The 20169-nt window shown below is 37.7% G+C and overlaps 1 protein-coding gene across 1 annotated transcript in view; it reads right to left on the minus strand.

Moving 5' to 3' along the window:
• The window catches only part of RP1 (RP1 axonemal microtubule associated), a 189525-nt gene that overhangs the window by 77294 nt on the left and 92062 nt on the right, over positions 1–20169 (minus strand). The window contains exons 27-31 of the mRNA XM_064653041.1: positions 12459–12613; positions 11780–11858; positions 8594–8675; positions 4411–4466; positions 4225–4257 (exon numbers count right to left, since the gene is read on the minus strand). Of these exons, the coding sequence (XP_064509111.1) occupies positions 4225–4257; positions 4411–4466; positions 8594–8675; positions 11780–11858; positions 12459–12613 (405 nt within the window). The remainder of the gene's footprint in view (positions 1–4224; positions 4258–4410; positions 4467–8593; positions 8676–11779; positions 11859–12458; positions 12614–20169) is intronic.

Genomic DNA, 20169 nt, shown 5'->3' on the forward strand with positions numbered 1-20169 from the left:
TCCATCCTCAAAGAGGTCACACATTCGGAGAAGGTATTTCGGGCAAGGTGATTTATTTTAATTAATAACGATGATTGTGTTTTTAATTATTATTTCAGAAGAAATGCTAAGACACCAGTTGGGAGTTTTCCAGAAAATAAATCAGTGATTACAGATTTAAGGCCTCTTAGCATCTGTGACTCTTTTCTCCTACATTTACTTTTAATGCTTCTACAGTTTGGCAACTGAGCTAACCCAGACTGACTGCATTTTCTTTCAGTTCAGCAAATTCATTTAACCTGCTCATGCCAGAATAAGAAAAAAAAATCATTGTCTAATATTCTATTCACTTAGACAGCTACTTGGCAAGGATGGATACACCAGCCAGGAGACTGATGCCAAATATTCATTGTGTTTAATGGTTTCTCTAGGAGCGAAAATCAGATAGCTGGGCTTGAGAAGGTTATTTTCTGTGTTTCAGATGTGCAGCCACATATCATTAAAAAAGACACTTTTCCCCTGCTATCACTGAACTGTGTTAGCTTCCTTTCAGAGTGATTAGTGTGTTAGTGTGTTATTGTACTCTTGGCTAATGCGAAAAGCCAAGAGAATCAGTGTGAGAATCAGTGTGAGAATCACTAAAATGAATAGTAGGGAAAAACAGAATTCTGTGAAAAGAATCTCACAATTGTCTCTTTTTATAATGATATAATGAAAGATCTGATTTCACATTATAGAGATCTATACAGGGATATGTTAGAAGCAGGGGTCATCTGTTGACTTTCAGAAATTAAATGGGATCAGTCATAACAATTTCCTTCCAGAAATTCTTTTAACCACTAGTCTGGAACCTGAAAGTTCCTTCAGTAAAAGTGTGAAAATCAAACCTGCAGTGACTTCTGCACATAGAAATTTGAGCATGGTAAAGCATAAAGTCAACATTTGATAATATAATTCAGAAAACTGAAAAAGGGTGGGTTATTTTCTAGTTTTTTAGATCTGAGTAATTTATGTATTTTTAGAGGATTGCCAAAATTTTTCTTAAAATACATTATTCCAGTTTATTGGTTTTTTTACTCTGGTGTTTTTTGGTCTTAAGACCTAGGATGACATTCACACTTTGCTGGATGTAGGAGTAAGTTGCTTATTTCCTGGAGATTGTAGAAATTTGTATTGCCTTGAGGCAGAGCAGTCAGTCTGCTTAATTCTTTTTCTTAGGGATTTCTGCCTTCATCTGGCAATACATTTTGTCTATGCTTTTTAGAAGCAGGACCATTCCACTTAAAATTTGGGAATTTTGTGATTATTTTTAACCTATTAGCTAGTGCTTGCAAAGTAGGGAATAATTTTAAAACAGAATTAGTCATGGCAGTATTTACTGAATATTTTCTCTTATGAATTTTCTATATGCCTTAATACCAACAACTTTGCACAACACAAGAAGAGCCAATCTAGAAATAATTATAAACTGAACTCTGTTCAAGGATGTTGAACCACACTTCATTCACCACCCACAAAAGCCCAAAAAACCACAGGACACCCTACTGGAATCACATTACAAGAACCCAGCTCCTTTAAACTGACTGCAGTGGGGACAGTATTGGAATATATTGTGTCTTGACTTCTCTCTTTGAGAGAAAATCCTTTCCTATGTGTGAAAATCCACCTACTTTGAGGTAGAAAAAGAAAAGAAATAGGGAAAATAGGAGGAGAAAGTAGTAAAATATCCCTACAATGTGGAAAACTTTTAGAGAGTGTTGTAAAGTTCCATTCTCCCTTGAATCAACTTCATCATTTGAGAGCTGAGAGCCGAGACCTATCTGCTTTCTCTTCCAGGGCAATGCACTTTCTCTTTTTACCTTGCGTAAAATATACAAGGAGGAATCAGAGGAATACAAATAAATCTATTCCTATTCCTGATTTGCCAGAGCCTCTCTGTAGTCTACAAATGTATAAAGGTTATTGAGGAAACTTGATATGGGCATACTGCATTTTGGCAGAATCCATAGCCAGCAGCAGCAGTCACAGGGATCTGGGATTTATGCTTCATCAAAGCTGGCATAATGCCAGCCTGGCTGACAAAGGACAAAGAGCCCTCAAGTAATCTATCCAGCAATGATGACTTTCAAAGTCTACTCTTTGGCTAGGTGGTTGAACAGGTTACCAGCCTCGTACAAAGTGAATGAGATTTCTGACCTTCAGAGTGCCTTATAAAGTATTTTGTTCTATAACATTTGCTTTAGACCGGGCCTAAGGACATCGATCTAATCCTGAAAATGACCAAACAACACTGAATTACGCCAATCAACTTTTTATGACTTTCTTCGAAGCCCACTTGCGGAGTGCAGCTCATATAGAGTATGACTACAGGAATGCCTAAGATATTGGCTCCCTAACATCAGGACTGCTGCTTGCCTCTTATTCAGTAAAAATATATTATAACAACAATTTTTGCTTTCAGTCTGAATGACTCTGCTTATCACTACTGTACCATGTGAAATATTCACTGCTACAGATGCTGGGAGAATCTAAGGCAATTATTTTTTTCTTCCAAGACTCTCCATCTCTGGAGTTCTCATCTTCACTTATCAGCTCCAACTTAGTTCTGTGTCAATCTACCATGACGCAGTGCCTGAGTACAAGACATCTTTCCAAACCTCTGGTGGTTGTTACCCTCTTATAAAACTCAGTCATGCAAGGCCCGTGGCATCACCAGTATGACAACACAAATTAAATGGTGAAAATCCTGAGATCAGTCCTACTCATTATCTTTTTCACATAAGGCATAAAAGTCCAATCTCTCACCTATCTCAGTTCCTCACTGGAATGAGCCCCTGGGTGAAAGAAAGATGGCTGAAGAGCAAATCAAGCTAAGCTGCATATAACTAAGCTGCATATAACTCAAACAGATAACTTCCTAAAAATGTTCTTCTCCTTTATAATTTCATTTTCCAGAACCTCTGATCTCAACACTCTCTGGGTGCTACCAGACATCTTGACAGTGTGACGTATCAAAAGCTGATTAAGAAGAAGCCACTCCTTTCTTGTCATACCCAATATTTTGAGTCTAACCACTGTTGACACTCGAGGCACTGAGCAGCCTGTGCATCTGTGCCTGCTTATTATAACATAATGAAGAATGAAGCTGCACTGGAAAAAATTTGAATTGGTAGTAAAATATAGTCTCTTATCTGAACATAAGGTGAAATAGATATCATGGTTGCCTCTCTGAACTGTGCACTTAGCAGAATACAGAATCCAAAATCCAAGTCACTTGTGAAATTAATTTTCTATGTGGGAAAGCCTTTACTTACCTGAGTTCATCAGTCTCCTCTTGTCTAAGTTATGTTGCCATGGAACAATAAAACTGTTGGCTAAACTGTTTGACTGAATGCAAATACTTTGATTTTCACTGAAATTGAAATTAGATTGAGAGACTAGGACTCATTCTACAGAAGGCAAGTCACTGTTTTAAGAGACAAATGTAAATACTAAATTTTGTAGTTTAGTTTCTCCCATAAAATGCCCAGGCATGGTTGCACAGAATAGCCATTTACAGCTAAGCGTTCATAAAAATATGTGTGTCAGTCTGTGTCTCTTTTCTGGTTAGGAAGAAATGAGGAGATGGTATCTCAAATTTTAAACACCTGGGAGGAACTAGTGTATTACAGTGATGAGATTGTCTTTGTAAGTATAAAACCAGAAAGCTAGGTGGGTAGTTTTTTTATTAATTTTGTTATTAATTCAAGCAGATTTAGTCAACTGAATGCATGTACTACATTTAGCTTCACTAGAGGATTGGGAGTGTAAGCTGCATTATTTCTGGCTACTTTGGGATTTTGACCTGAAAATGCTTCTACTGACATTTCACAACACATTTTTCAACTTGCTGATGTTTGCTAGGGGACCTGTCCCCAAGTATTAAATGACAGTGACATTGCGGTAAATAAAACAACACTTGACTCTCTTCTCAGAGGAATTCCTTGTTGATTTCAGGTCAGAAGAGTAGAAATATGAAGAAAACAAGAAATGGTTTATATTTTTCTCAATTGGTTATTGAGGTTAGTCCTTTCTGTAGACTGTTGCCAGACAATCTGTCTTTTTGTGTCACAGCTGATATGCAGTATAAAACATATACAAATGAGGTCACTTGCTTACATATTTGTCTCAATACTGATTTGCAGGTTAAATTCAAACAGCAAAAGCTATGATATAGAAAACACTGGCTAGAAAAAAAACTCTTACCTTTGAGGAACGCCTTCATTGAACTGCCGTCCTCTAAAATATGAACAGGAAAACTAATTGGAATGAGCTTTATTATCACTTTTCTTCTTAAGTTATGGTCTCATCTGGAAGGGTTCTTCTTAATAACTGGATATTAAGCCTATAATATAGTGCTATAACACAATTTTTCTTTAACAAAATACTTACCATTGGCAGTTAGCTCCCTTTCAGTTTTCCCATCATCTTGGCATTCATCTAACCATCTTTCATTGCAAAAACAAAAATAATAAGATTAATAAAAACTATTAGTATATTATATGTGAGCTGACCATTACCTTCTGTCTCCAACAGTATTTTTATACTTTGTTTATCAAGTTATGCCTTGAAACCTAGATCAAAGTTTCTTTTATACATTCATCACAGTTAGTCTTATTTGTGTTAGAAGAATTGGGTTCAACCTGCTCCAGGCAGAGGAATTCTCCTTGTAGTTGTGCGAATACTGTAGTACTATATGAAGTATATTATATGAAATGCTAATTATTTACTGGTTCAGAGATTCAGCTGTATATTTGAAGGGGTATATAACCTGCAGTGATTAGTTATATTCATTGTACTGACTGATATATAAAATGATATATAAAACCTGCCAGTCTGGAAGTTTCTAAATCTTTTGCAGATCTGCAGCAATTAACTGAACTTCTCTTTTTACTTTTCTTTTAAATTGATGAATTTTAGCAGCTATCCTGCAATATCGTTTTACTGCAATATTGTTTTACTCCTTCAGTTGATCCTCCATGCTCAAATAATAACCCTTCATGGCCTTCGACAATATCACTTATTTAAAAATAAATAGATACATGTTTACTATCAGCTTCTATTCTATTGACTCCATATTAATGTTGCATTTGTTAAAACCCAAGGATCCACAATATATTTCACCTCTTATGTGTAACAAAACTCTACGAATAAATATCTTATGCATGAAGTCTGAACTCCACTGTATTTCAACTATTGTTGTAATAAATAGCTTGATTAACTTTTGGGACATATCTCCTAATTCTGTCCTAAGAAAGAAAAGATCAGTAGTAGTTTCTAAAAATAGAAAGCAAACTTTGACACATTGGCAGCACACTTACACTGCAGGCAAATAATGACAAAATTCCTCTGGTTCTATGTGTAAAGTCCCTAATCTTTTTCTAAGATCTTTACAATTTCCTTTTGAAAAGGCAGCCCAATGTTTTTATTAAGAATTCTACTCTTCAGAGAAGTCTCATAAGTTCTCCTTGAATCTAAAGAATCAATTTTCTCATTCATCTCTGCTTCCAATAACCATCTTTAATGCACACCGAACAATTTTAAAAGCTTAATACCCAAAAAGAAAAGCTAAACCAATAACCTGATCATTCGAATGATAGTCTTAAGAAGAGTAAATGGTTCTTAGCTAGTCATTTCCAGGAACTTTGCAAAAGGAAACCCTGTGGTGTTTTTTTGTAAACAGGTAGGATTCCTAGAAGAGGAGAGCTGTCTACTGAAGATTTTCGAGACTTAAAGCACAGTTCCCAAAATAACATGAAAACTATTTTAGCTATGTAACCCAAACTTTTAAGTTCTGGAAACCACATACTACAGAATATAATTATCTGGATCTAAATTACAATTCTTCAACTTATTTCTATTGTATTAAAAATACTTATGCATAAATAACACACACAGATCCTTACTTTCCTCTATTGTCTTATTTTATGTGGGGTTTTTTTCTACTACAGCTGTATTATTCAACTCAAAGACAGCTAAAAGGTTGCAGTTGCCTCAGATAGTAAGAAAATTTGAAAGAATGGACTGTTTAGCAGTTGTTAGAATTGAGAGAGTCGAATGTTTTCTAATTTTGTAGATGGTAGCAAAATTTTAGACCTACTAAAATAGAAGAGATTTATTCTACTTTAAGAGGAAAAGTTAAAGGTCTTTCCAAAGATTTCCAGGATTTCAGTGACAGAGAAAGTGACCAAAATCAGTGCAGCTAGATCTTAGAATAGAATCAGAGCATCATTTAGGTTGGAAAAAACCTTTAAATCATCAAGTCCAATCATTAGCCCAGCACCACCATGTTCACCACTAAACCATGTCTCCAAGTACCACATCAACACGTCTTTTAAATACCTTCGGGGATGGTCTTCACCACTTCGCTGGGCAGCCTGTTTCAATGCTTAACAAGTCTTTTGGTGAAACAAGTTTTCCTAACACTCTTTCTAAACAATCCCAGGCACAACTTGGGGCCATTTTCTCTCATCCTATCACTCGTTACTCTCAGGAAAAGAGACCAACCCCCACCTCACCACAACCTCCTTTCAGGTAGTTGCAGAGAGAGATAAGGTTCCCACTGAGCCTCCTTTTCTCCAGACTAAACAACCCCAAGTACCCTCAACTTCTCCTCACAGAGCTTGTGTTCTAGACCCTTCAACAGTCTCATTGCACTTCTCTGACGTGCTCCAGCTCCTCAACATCCTTCTTGTAGTGAGGAGCCCAGAACTAGATACAGGGTTTGAGATGCAGCCTCACCAGTGCTGAGTACAGGGGGGATGATCACTTCCTGCTGGCCATACTACTTCTGATACAAGCCAGAATGCCATTGGCCTTCTTGGCCACATGGTCACACTGTTAGCTCATGTTCAGCACCCCAAGTCCTTTTCCAACAGGCAGCTTTCCAGCCACTCATCCCCAAGTCTGTAGCATTGCAGAGGGCTGTTGTGACCCAAGTGCATCTCCCTCAGTACCCTTCTGTGAATCACATCCAGCCTCACAGCCTTGTACATGGCTAAGTGCTGCAGCAAGTTGCTATTTCCCATTGGATTGTGGGGGGTTCATTCTGTTCCCTCTACCTTTCTTCTAGCTCAGGAGACTGGATACCAAGAGAACAACTGGTATTACTGTCAAAGGCAAAGAATACATTAAGTGCCTCAGCCTTTCCCTCATCCTTTGCTAATGTTGACCCTCACATACAATAAAGGAGGGAGATTCTCTTTAACTCTCCTTTTGTTTCTGCTGTGTGGGGTTTTTTTGTGTTAGTTTTGTTGTTTTGGGGAGTTGTTTGTTTGGTTGGTTTGTTTGGGGTGTTTTTTGTTTATTTTTCTTTTTTATTTGGTTTGGTTTGTTTTTTTGCCTTGTACAGCAAGATTAATTTTTAGTTAGGTTTTGGCCCTTCTAATTTTCTCCCTGCATAACATCACAACAAGACTGAGTTGCCTGCCCCTTCTTCCAAAGGTCATAAACCCTCGTTTCATTCCTGAGTTTCAGCCAAAAATCTCTGTCCAGCCAGGCTGGTCTTCTTCATCCCCAGCTCATCTTGCAGCATATGGCAATGGCCTGTTCCCGTGTCTGTAAGATTTCCTTCCTGAAGAATGTCCAGTCTTCCTGGTATGCCTCCCAGGGGATTCTGTGAACCAGTCTCCTAAACAGGCCCAAGTCTGCTCTCCAGAATATCAAGGTGGCAGTTCTGCTCTCCCTTACTTCTCTGAGGACCAAAACCTCTTATAATTTCACAATTTCTGTGTCCAAAATGGCCTCCAACCTTCACATCACTCACCAGTCCCTCTCTGTTCACAAACAGCAGATCCAGTGGACATCTTCCCTAGCTAGTTCCCTGACCAGCTGTGTCAGAAGGTTCACTTCTATAAACTCCAGGAATCTCCTAGACTGCTGTGTTGTATTTGCAGCAGACACAAGTCCCTCAGGAGAACAAGGGCCAGTGATTGTGAGACTTTTCCCAGCTGCTTATAGTATGTCATCTGCCTCTTCATCCTGGTTGGGTGGTCTATAACAGACTTCTACCACGACACCTGCCTTGGCCATCTCCCTGATTCTTGCCCATATACACTCTACCTTATCATCACCATCATCAAGTCCTAGACAATCAAAACACTTCTTAGCATACAGGGCTACTCCATCACCTCTCCTTTCTTGCCTGTCCCTGCTGAAGGGTTTATAGCCATCCATTACAGCACTTCAGCTGTGTGAGACATCCTGCCATGTTTGCATGACTGCAGCTGTGTAATTTCAGATCTTTATATACAATACTTCTTAAAAGACTGAGAACTAAAAGCTTAAGTAATTTCACATGGTTTCTGTATAATTTAGATTAAACAAAAAGATCAATGCACCTTTGCTCTTATGAAATATTGGGTTTGGGGCTTCTTTGCTTCAGGCTATGACTCCCTCCTATGTCAATATAGCAAATTTGTTTCTTGCCTTTGATCGCAAAATTTTGCATCCCTTGTATGTTGAAAAACTCTGGGACATCGCTCATACACCTACGTTGTTTGTACATATCCATTCTGCGATTTTTTGATTATGTTGCTGGTAGGTAACAAATTATTTTTCTCCATGAATGGCATACCTATTACAAGGAAATACAACCTCCTGAGCTTCCTCTCCTTCTTTATGTTTGATGACAATCTTATCCAGGAACCATCCATTGCCTGTGTTGAAATGACAAAAGTTTATCATGTGAAATCATGCTTTTTTGTTTCTTTTTAATAAATTTTAAGAAAAAAAGCCCAGATTATATTTTTTTAGCAAAAACACAGATCATATTAAGACATCTCAGCTAAATAGATAAGATATATCAACAGAATGAAACTTTATTATTTTGTATCTCTTGGAAGAGAAGCAATTCTTTTCTGCCTGTTTTAATTTTAAGTGGGGGGGATTTTTTCTCTTTGAGATAAATACATGCATACATCTCTGAATTGTTCACACTGTTCACACCTCAGCCCATATCTTTTGATTCCTTGTAATCAGACACAAGGATGTTGAAACGAATCCATTTATTCCAATAATCAAGATTTGTGTGAATGCTGGAAATTTTGGTCCTCTGTGAGTGAACACCTTATTGCATATATAAAAATATTATATTAATTAACAAATCTTTAAAACTAGTGCTGCCATGGAAATGGAGCAGGACTGCAGCCTTGGTGGGGCTTTGTATGTCCTGGTGCCAGAAACTGGCAAAACTGAGGATCCAAGGATCCAGGGGCAGCACCCAGATAGACTGAGTGCCTAAGGCCAGTTACTGGAGGCCTTATACGCCCATACTGTATAAATTTTTTATATTTGACGTTGATGGACTGTTATTCTGATCAGCTGGAGAGGGTAACAGGATAAGGCCATTGTTACTATTTGTGTATAGGTTGAGTTCCTGTCTGTGTTGTCCTGCATGGCTGGCCATGTGCAGACACACGTGTTTGTGTGTATGTCTGCTTGGAACACATGCTCAGCCTTGCTACCAGTGCAGCCAGCAGGCATGGAGCTGTGCAGCCTCACTTCTGTCAGGCTACTGAATTCATCCTCTGCCTAACAGCAGTAACCACTGGCACATCCATGCTGATCTTTCAGATCACTTCCAGTAACCATCTTAGTGACCAGTATAATTCTCCTTGCGACACCCTTCTCAAATATCCTGTTCTCACCGCTCCTCCACAACTCACAACTTGTCATATTGCTTACAAGGTTTTGCGTGACTCACACCATTACCTATCAGCACATTTTAGAAAAACAACATGAGGGATGTTTTGGTCAGAAGAAACAATCATCCTATTTATTCTCATGCTCTGCCTCTCTGGCTGCATCTGAGTCTGGAAATCCCTAGAAGGCAGCAGTTTCTGTCACACAGGAAGGGCATGCCCAGGCAATGCATGGAACAAAATGGCATCTCCCTTTAGGATTTCAGGCCCAGGGCACATTAGGACACTTTGCAAGCTGCTTCTGTCACCCTCTTGCACCTCACTACTCTTTCGTTGGAAAAAGCCTATTAGGCTGGCCAAGATTAACTAGCGATCACACAGGTCAATTTGAAAAAAGCCAAAAAAGATGAAAGGTACTGCCTGTGTAAATATACAGGTATATATGGAAGGTTTCTATGGAGGAAAATCTTCTTTCAGCAGGTAAGAAAAATCACCTAGTGACTCACACCAGACCAATGCCCAAACCCTGAGTCTAGGACAAAATTCCTTTACTTTCCTCATTCACAGTGTCTGTGGGAGAAGATCTGTACCCTGCAGTCTAGGAACTCTGAAGAAAACATATGTTACAGGATCCTTTCAAGACAATCTCTAAATCAAGACTAAGGACCTTCCTGTCCTGTCACTCAAGCAAATGATAGGATTAGAAAAAGCGGTAGTCCCATCTCTAAAAGTACTCTCTTTCCTCTCTCTCAACCCTCAAGTGGATGAGCCTCTTGGTGGTCTCTCTCCTGAGTCACCATCCTTTTCCAACTCAAAACTCCCCAGTAATCTCAGGCCAGGTTTATGAGGGGCTAGTTTTGGATGCAGTTCAAAAGAGGTCTGTGAGATCTGTCTGTGATAAATACAATGAACAACCATCTGAATTACCGAGGCATAAATTTCATTACAGGAAGAATTCAATCCATTGTCCTGTTTAGACAGTCCTCCAAACCCATGGATTCAAACTCGGGTGTCAAAGAACAGCTTAAGATAGCTGAACTGAGTTACAGATTTACAATTCTTATCCTGTGATAAGGCTGAACTGCCTATTAACAGAGAGGTGAGGGAAGAGAGCATGGTACGGGATTCTGGGGAATAGAGGGAAGGTGGGTTCCACTGCACTGTTTTCTGTGTTATGTCTTGGGCTACCAGGATGTGAAACTCTCATGTATACAATCACGCATTTTGCTGAAGGCAGAAAACTCTAGAGAACTAGAATGCCCCATCCTAAGGCTGCACTATTAAGTCTATTTCTGTAGTAGTCACAGGTCTGCTCAGAGCCTTAGGCAGTACAGTCAGCAAGATGGGTGTTGCTTAAGGCCATTTCAGAACAGAATAGGGTAAAAGGTGTTTTCTAATCTGTTGTCAGTGTGGCCTCAGACTGCTTTAAAAATCCTTCTCTTCACTTAGCTTATTCCTAGATATTAATCTGCAAACATATTTTGAGTATTTACATCTTCAGTGCTTTTAAATGCTAGTTTTCTCTTCATTTACATCATGCACACTTCAAGGGCCTGTACTGAAAATTCATCTCATCACCAAATTTTCTCTTTTTTCTGAAAAACCTACAAGCCAAATGTAATGTCACTCACTGGAGCAGCTCCACATTGACTCACACAGATTAAGTAAATAATCGAATCATCTGCTGTTGCCCAAAGCAGCAAGGACATTATGCTAGAGTTACTCAAATTTTGTCTGGTAGAAAAGCAGCTGCTGAATATCTTTAATTCCATTCTGGCCAGTTTTCACTCTTTGTCTAATAAAGGATTGTCTTACCAGTGTGAAGACCATTGTCGTACACAGTTTTGAAAGTTTTCTATATGCAAATAAATAATGCTTTCTTATAAATAATCTTGAAAACAAAGAGTAGAATGACAGCATTTGAGATTAAACTCATGTCCATTCTTCTGTCCATTACTATTGTTTTTCATCATCCCATCACAGTGATCAGCCTGCAGGAAAACTTTTTATCACTGCAAGACCTTCTGTCACATTTTATATGAAGGATGCAATATAAACAAAGTGCATTGGGTTTAAAAAGGGCTTGAAAACAGATTGGTCTCTAGGAAGTTAAATCCTACCTGGACCAGCTCCATCATGGCTAATCAGAACTTTCTCCAAGTCTCCCAGTGAGACAGCCTTTATGCAGAAAATATCCATCTGTGGAACCATACAAGGAAAATGATAAAGGTCTTGAACACAGCTATTGCTTTGACTATAACAGAGTAGAATAGCTCTCTCCTCTCTCTTTCTTTTTTTTCTTCTTTTGCAAAATGAATATAGTTGTTTTATACTGGTCCTGGCCAGACAGTGAGGATCCTTTAAATCTTTCTGAGTTGAATAACACCTCAATTCCTTTGGCAAGACACAATGATCAGGTGCAAATAATTATTTATTCATCTCTATATCATATTTTCTAGTGCTATCTGCCTCAGCAAGACTAGAAAACCTGGGATATGGATTTAGAACTTGATTCTAAAATTCATGGTGATCTGTTCAGGAGAATAAAAACTATTGTTACCATTTTATCCATACAAGCAACGCAAACAAGCAAGAATACTCAAATTCTACTATTTAATGCTCTCAGTAAATGATTGATTGAGCAGATAAAAGTCATCCATATGATGTAATTATGTAAGTAATTTTGAATAAAGAAAATGGTAAATGCTTGAATAAATCTTATAAATAAAAGATATTTACACTTGTTTGCTAGCCATAATTTACTCTTATTGACCAGAAGTAGCATTGTTTTTACTTCACCTGCCCACGTTGAAATTTTACATTATTATTCTTAGATCTGTGGAGCTTCCTTTTGCCAGCATCTCCTCTTATCCCAATGAGGTTGATGTAAACGTTGGAATTTGTTTCAGCACCAAGTTCAGCACCTGTGTATACACGGACCTCATACACCAACACTAGAAGAAAAAATTTGAGATTATCCTTGTAGTTTTCACAATTCTAAAGTTTTCTCATCAAAATTTAGCCTGAAGATGGCACAGATTTTCAAGTTTACAAGTAGCAACAGCTACCTGTGAATTTTTCACTTCTAGCATCAAATCTTTTAATTCTCTTCACAAAAATATGAAAACACCAAGCTTCAGAAACCACAGGATGTTGAGCAATGCTATGCATTGCTTGGCAAAGCAAATCATCAAGTAAGTGTTCCCTTGTACTCCGTTTCCTTCTCTCACTTGTCATCGATTATTCATGATTTCAGGACCTAATTCACAAAGTCTTTCTTTCCGAGTTATCTGGAGACCACCTAACTGTGCCTAGTTGTCATCTCAAACAATAGTTAGTTTTCAATGGTACCAAGGCATTTTCAACCTCCAGATTTGTGCAAAACAATTATCTGGGTTGTTAACCTTCATTTCATCTCTTAAAAGAAGAGTAACAATCACAAATCCTAGCAATTTTGGATTTTCACCTCATATACAAAGGTTGGCAAGTAGATGAACAGGCTCCCTCACCTATGAAAAATGAACAGTCATCTTGCTTTTGAAGATTTCAACATTTGTCTCTAGTGAATGATAACACTTTTAAAACCAGCTCTCAGCTAAAATATATTTACAACTTTTTAACGCTTCTCCTTCTAGTCTTAGTCTAGTGTTACACACAAAAAATATACATGTGTCTTCAAAGAATTCTGGAATACAATTCAGAATTACTGTATTAACATGTTTTCTACCACACTAATATTATCTTTATAATTATCCAGATATGAAAATTTATTTTAAAAAATTATTTGTACTGATCATATAATATTGTATTTTATCACAGTTTTTCTTATTGTGACTTTGAAAAAAAAAACAATCCTGTTTGAATCTTAATGGCAATTTTTCCATGCAGTGTTTCTATTCTAATCACAGCTGGCCATTTCTGCTGCTATGTAGTAGATCACAGAGGAGATTACTGTTTCATTAGTGTATAATTTTAATAGTTCTTGGGAGTGAAGAAAGGTAACTGAAGCCCTAACAAACACAATTAAACACTACATTTAAGGAGGAACTAAGATGAAAACAGATATTAAAACAAAATGCTTGAAACTGGACAATATTATTCAAAAACTAATTAAAATACTATTACTCTTAAACCACCACATAGCTAGTAGAATTGCCATAAATTTCTTATTCACTGGATCCCAAGACAGCTTATAAAACTCAGACATCACATCATCCACCATTACTCAAGAAGAACAGCTATTTCTGATTCCCAGTGGAGAAGCTAAAAGAGTAGTAAAATAATACTGCAAATACTTTAGGAAAAAAAAATACCCCCACATCTATCAAAGGATAGATTTTGATGGATAGACTGTATGCTTAAGCAAATTAAGGTATTTCTTTTAATCTGTATTAAATCATCCTGAAGTGGCAAACACAATGTCTTAAACTCTTTATCACTGTTGTAACTGTGACTCAAAATATCAATGATGTTCCTGGATCAGTTTTGTTATTTTCTGTAGCTTCAAGCACTCATTGCAGCTCTCACATCCATGCCTTAGTGTACCAACAGCAACCATGATATACAATTGATCCCAATAACACACACACACATCAATTAAAAAATTTGACAGAACATAATAAAAATTAGTTTCAAGGTTTTCAATGTTAAAAAGTCATGATAAAACAAATAGTATATATGAATGGCAATTAACAAAGATAAATCGACCTGATAAGTAGCATAACTGAGCTATATATCCAAATTGCATTTTATATCATAACTCCTAGTATGATCATAACTGGCCAAAGGGCAGAGGATAAGGGTTGTTTGGAAGTTTGGAAGGGGAGAGGTCACGTTTCCAAAAATGCTAACAGTTATATTAATCTGCAAACAGCCTTTTTAATAACAGGCCTGTACTACCCATGGAGCAAGATTCTGCAGATAGATAGTAAAAGCAGGGCCATATTCATATGAAGTCTCCTCCATACTTTTACACACTCACATTCTTAGTTTTGAAATTGCAAAACATCTGTGGGAGCAAAGGAAAGAGTATAGACTGTTTATTTTATGACTGTTTATGTACAAAGACTGGTATTTGTATTACTTACACCTACAAAATCTTTGTCATGATCAAAAATAAAATTTTTAAGTAACTATAAGATGAATTTTAAAGTATATTCAAGGTTTTATTTTAAGAAGCCCTTTAAAAATAAATGTTTACAAAACCAAAATACCAACAAATACTTTCATTTCTGGAGGGAAGATACACAAGAACAGAACAAGAGGTAATTATAACACAACATGAAGATATTAACAGATAAATAAATTACAGTTCATTTTATAGCACTGTGCATCTCTGTGGTAACTAGAGAGATGATAATAATCTAATCAAATACCGCTTTCCATTTCTACAAGCCTAAATAAATCAGTCTGAAGTATAAAATACGCACATGCTGAATTTTAAAAAAACTGGAAAATATTTTTCAAAGCTCCTTGTGTCTATACATCTCTCACCATCTGTAAAATGTTAGGTCTGACATTTATTTAGTCTACGCAATCTACATTGTTTATATATGAACCTTCTTAACAAAAAAGACCAGTTTGCACTTTAAATTTTTCTACAAATCAATAATACATGCTACTATATTAGAATAATAACTGGAGTATGTGCTGAAAAGCATTTCACAGGAATCTCACAGAAATTTAAGCAAGGAATATATTCTCCAAAACACACTGCACGTGCCTACTTACAACATACCACCATGGTGAAATGCTTGCACATTCATGTAAACGTTCATTAAACAGGCTGTGGAGGTTAAGCCTTTTCTGTACAAATGAAAACCTAGGCACAGACTAGACTGAGAGGATGCAATTTTTTCAAATTTTGTCAAGCAGTTCCTCTAGATTGCAGAACAGCTACAAAAGGACCTAGGGTTAATGGCTCCTGAGCTACAGATTGCTTAAACATAAGAACAAGAAAGATGGTGCCATTCTGTAACAGATAAGACAAGGTACATCAATTGTTTGATGAGCACAGGGGACAATACAACCAAATCTGGATAACGAACCTACCTACAGAATGTACTGCTGAGACAGAAAGACTCACCATATGTGCAATTTTTCTGTTTGTACCTTTCTGTATATTGCTCACAAAACACAGATTTTTGTGTAGAGAGTAAAATAAAAAGATCCTAGAAAATGCGTTCAGACTCTGTGACTCTGGTTTAATTTCTTTTGAGTAACTGACATACTCCAAGCCCCCTGCTGCAGGCACATCTGAAATGGAGACCTGCTTCACTGCAGGAAGAAAAACCCATCCCAAAACTCTGAGAATTAGAACTCTATGGCCCATCCCCTATTCTGTAGTAGTAATTTCATTTTACTATACGCTGATTCAGTGAAACTACACCAACTGAAAACTGGAGTGACAAAAAAGAGAGGTAGGCCCATAGCCAAAAAAAACAAAGGAAAGAGAAAGTTGAAAATTATATCATAAAACCAAGCACTCAACAAAAGTCAGGAAATGGTGTTTCAGCATTATGAGGGACCCGTTATACTCACATCACATCTATACATCTGTCCAATCTGGAGCACATCAAAGTAACAGAAGAAACATCTTGGAAAACACAGTAACTTTGATAAAGGATATAGGAGGATTAATTAATACAGAATAGTAGGGGAAAATCTCAGATAGCACTCAGTATAAAAGAAAATGACCTTTCAGAAAATAAGTGACTGAAATCTTCAAATTGCCAACAGGGTAACTTTAGATAAGCACTATAACCAAACAGAAAACTCTGCAACATGAATGCATAGACGAAAGTTGAAAAAAGGGAAATAAATTTTTTTCAGGCAGAGGTGGGGAGCTTCTAAAAGGCAGACATTAAAGCAGTATAATAACTGTGTTAAAAATAACAGAATAAAATATATTAAAAATACAATAGGAGTCACTGAGCAGTCAAGTGTAGAAGTACCAAATTTCTACTTGCTCAATCTATAAAAATGCTACCACTACTATCTCTTGAGATACTATCATGAGGCTTCAGGTGTTTTTTAAATCCCAACTCCAGATTCTGGTATTTATTGATAACATAAGAACATGAACTACCTTGGACAAAGAGGAGAGCGAAAGGAAGTTTCCTTGGTTATGAAGAAAAGTAATCTAAGGGCATACTAAAGGCAGCATAATGTGAGTTAGAGAACCTTTTTTCCAGACTTCTTACTCTGGGCACCTGAATCAGGGTTTCCAATATAGAAAGGTGATATATTCCTGATCATTTACTGATGGTAAGAAAGAGTTTGGTCCCAGTTTGCAGGCACAGTATATAACTACCAATTCCTTCTGAAGAAGTGATGTACAGAATTCAATGACTTATGACATTTTCTTTTGAAAAATATAAACTGTAAGCAAACATCACAGGCTGCTTTGCATTAAAGACTGACTTAATATTTTGATATGTTTTGGAAGAAGAAAACAAACCTAACAAAGAACAATTTATTTTTGAGAATGTGAAAATGAAAGTTTTCATTGCAGAAATACTGGTCTTTTTCTGATGACTTAGTATAAACTCCTGTCCCATTTTTGGCTCTTTTCAAAGTAATTCTACTAAAAGAGAAGTCATTATTTTAGAATTCTGGTTAAAAGCAGATGAATTCAAGACAAATATATTTATCACTTATTACTCAAAGTATATTAGATAAGCATCCTCCATGTTACAACTATCTGTGCCTAGTGACATGGGTGTGTCTGCAACCGCACCTTAGTTTGAATCGAGGAACTGAATCCCCTCTTTCCTTCTTTCTGGTGTGCAGCATGGAGTGGTTTTAGAGCAAAAAAACAGGTTCTTTTCGGATGAAAATATACAAGATAATACATTCTAGGAACACAATGATGACAACCTTGCCAAGAATTGGTAGTCAGTCTGTGGGAGCTTTCCTCTAAACTCATATAAAGAGGACAATGGACACTTAACTAACTGGTTTTTTTAGCACTAAGCGCTTCACTAAGCAAATTCACTCCCACCAGGCTGCTAGTGTAAACAGAAAAATTGGCCAAAGTGCACAAAAGCTAGAGAGATGTTAAATTATATACAACACTAAAATTGTCAAACTCTTTCTATTCAGTCCTCCCTTAATGATGGCATTCCAAGATAACAGAACAGCTCCAGGTTCGGCCTTTTTTCCTCATGACATGCCCACTTGAATTAAATGGTCATTTTGGCTCAATCTGTCAAACAGCAAGACTGAATGTCTGTGGTTTTACGACTTGGTATTTACTACCCAGGTTTCACAAATAGTGTTTGGCATTTTGCCATGACAGACGGGTAAAGGTTGGTGAGTGCTAAGGCTAAAAGACAACAAAGTCTTAGTGGCTGATTGTGGTTAAGAGGGACTATCTTCCTCAGAAGTGGTGCATATATTATTTGAGAAGACACAAATATAAAAACAATATCAGGTGTAGACATTTAAATTAAAATTACAGTTCTCACTGTAATCTCCACTAAATGGTATCTATTGTCCACTATTACTCTTTGGAGCAGTAGTCTAAAAATATATATATTCTTCATAACATGTAAGAAAATTATCAGCTTTGAAAAAACACACTTATTAATGAATTTTACAATAGGAAAGAGAAGCTTGACTTTTTACCTATGTAGTTGGTGCCTCCTGAGTGATAAAACAGGGATAAAAATTTTGTAGAGCTAACACTTGAGTCATTACTATTTGCTTCGGTCGTCTTTTGCATTATTTCAGTCAGTAGGCATATCTAAACTTTCTATATTTGCCTGCACATTTCTCCAAGTGAAAAAGAATTCTAAATATTTTGAGCTGGAATTTTTCCTAATTCAGTCTCAATATTTGTCTTTTATCTCGTATCAGTACAATTATTCCTTCAATTCTGTGATTAAGAACAGAATACATTTACCCATTTTTATTCTCATTTGAAGTTTATGTTCATATAAACACAACAGTAGAGAAAATTCAACACTTCTTGTGTCACGTACCCCTTCGGTTCAAAACTTCAGCCATATCTGAAGACAGTCCGTGTTAGAATGTGTGAAAATATTCTGCACATTCACAAAAGAACACAGGCAGATATTGGCAGGGGGCAGTCCAGCTAACACCCTGCTCTGGCTTCTCCCAGGCCTATCACAGGAGCCGTCAGCCCACAGTCTGATGTGGAGCCATCTCTACAATCACAGGGGCACCAGGACAGGTGGAAAACCAACTTAGAGAAAGGGACACTCTCTTCCAGCCCCTTCAATGGTGTCCCAGGAGAGCCTCAGTCCCAGTGTCTGGGCATGAAACCCAGCACAGTGAGTCAATCTGGAGTATCTGCCATCCTTCTGGGGTTTGCTGTCTAAGGGTGTCCGACACAATATAGGGCCGAGGATTACACAGGATTTATGAGATGTTTTCCTCACTTGGGGAGGAACAGGTGTTAGAAAACAGAGGGATCAGATCTGTGCGCACATGTGGGTAGGGGGTCTAAGTGCCAGTGACTGGACTGAGACCCAGTTGGGGTCATGGATGACAGCAGCTGGAGATACTGAAGGGAGTAAAATTGTCAGCGAGTGAAATGGGACCAGGGGTCAAAAGCCCATGTCTCTAAGTGCAGGGTCACATGAGCAGCTGAATGCTAGAGGGACCATAGGAGTCCCAGTCAGCTGTCAGACACACCGTGAGGTGCAGGTATCTCTAGGGGTGAGACCTGCTAGGGTGCATGTGTGTCTCAAAGGGGCAGACAGCTCTGTGTGTGCATGCGTGTGTGCATATGGGAGAGGGTCTGTACCAGCAGCTGCAGCAGGGCTGCAGCTTCAGGGCCTCATATGTCCAGTTGCCAGCAACTGGGGAGACTGAGATTCAGGGGCAACTGCTGAGCAGAGAGAGTGTGTGAGCCCAACTGTTGGAAGCATCTACCATGTACACATCTATACACATATATAGTCCCACTAGTGGATACCCATCCTGGTGAGCCAGAGAAGGGAATGGGATGAGGCCGCTGGTGCAGTGTTTGTGCAACCATCTGTGCAGCTGGCCATTATATGTGGTGTATACATGTGCTCTCTCTCTGTGTGCTGACCAGAAGCACATGCTGAGCTTTGCTGCTGGTTGGACCTGGGGCCATGCAGCTGTGGCACCTTCACCGACACTGAGCTGTCATATCTGGTCTGATTCTCGTAATACTCCTGTGTTATAAAGCTAAGTCAAAAGCACTCAAAATAAGGTTTCTCTCTCATTTTCATTGAGTGATACTTAAGATTTAACCAGCTCAGGGCACGATTATTAGTTTCCAATACCTATCACTTAGAAAATAGTTGAACAATTTTTCTTTTATTTTGTGCATCGCAATGTAACTAGGCGATGAAACCCTATCAAAACAGCAACAAGTAAACAAACTTGTAAAGTTTGGTAAACTAAAAATATCTAGGACTACCAGAAAAAACAAAACAAAACAAAATGAGGCTGCATAGAAAAATCACATGAGAAAACCAGGTTGGAGCAGACCTCCAGGGATCATCCAGTTCAA

This window comes from Pseudopipra pipra, chromosome 1, assembly GCF_036250125.1.
Source record: "Pseudopipra pipra isolate bDixPip1 chromosome 1, bDixPip1.hap1, whole genome shotgun sequence".
NCBI lineage: Eukaryota > Metazoa > Chordata > Aves > Passeriformes > Pipridae > Pseudopipra > Pseudopipra pipra.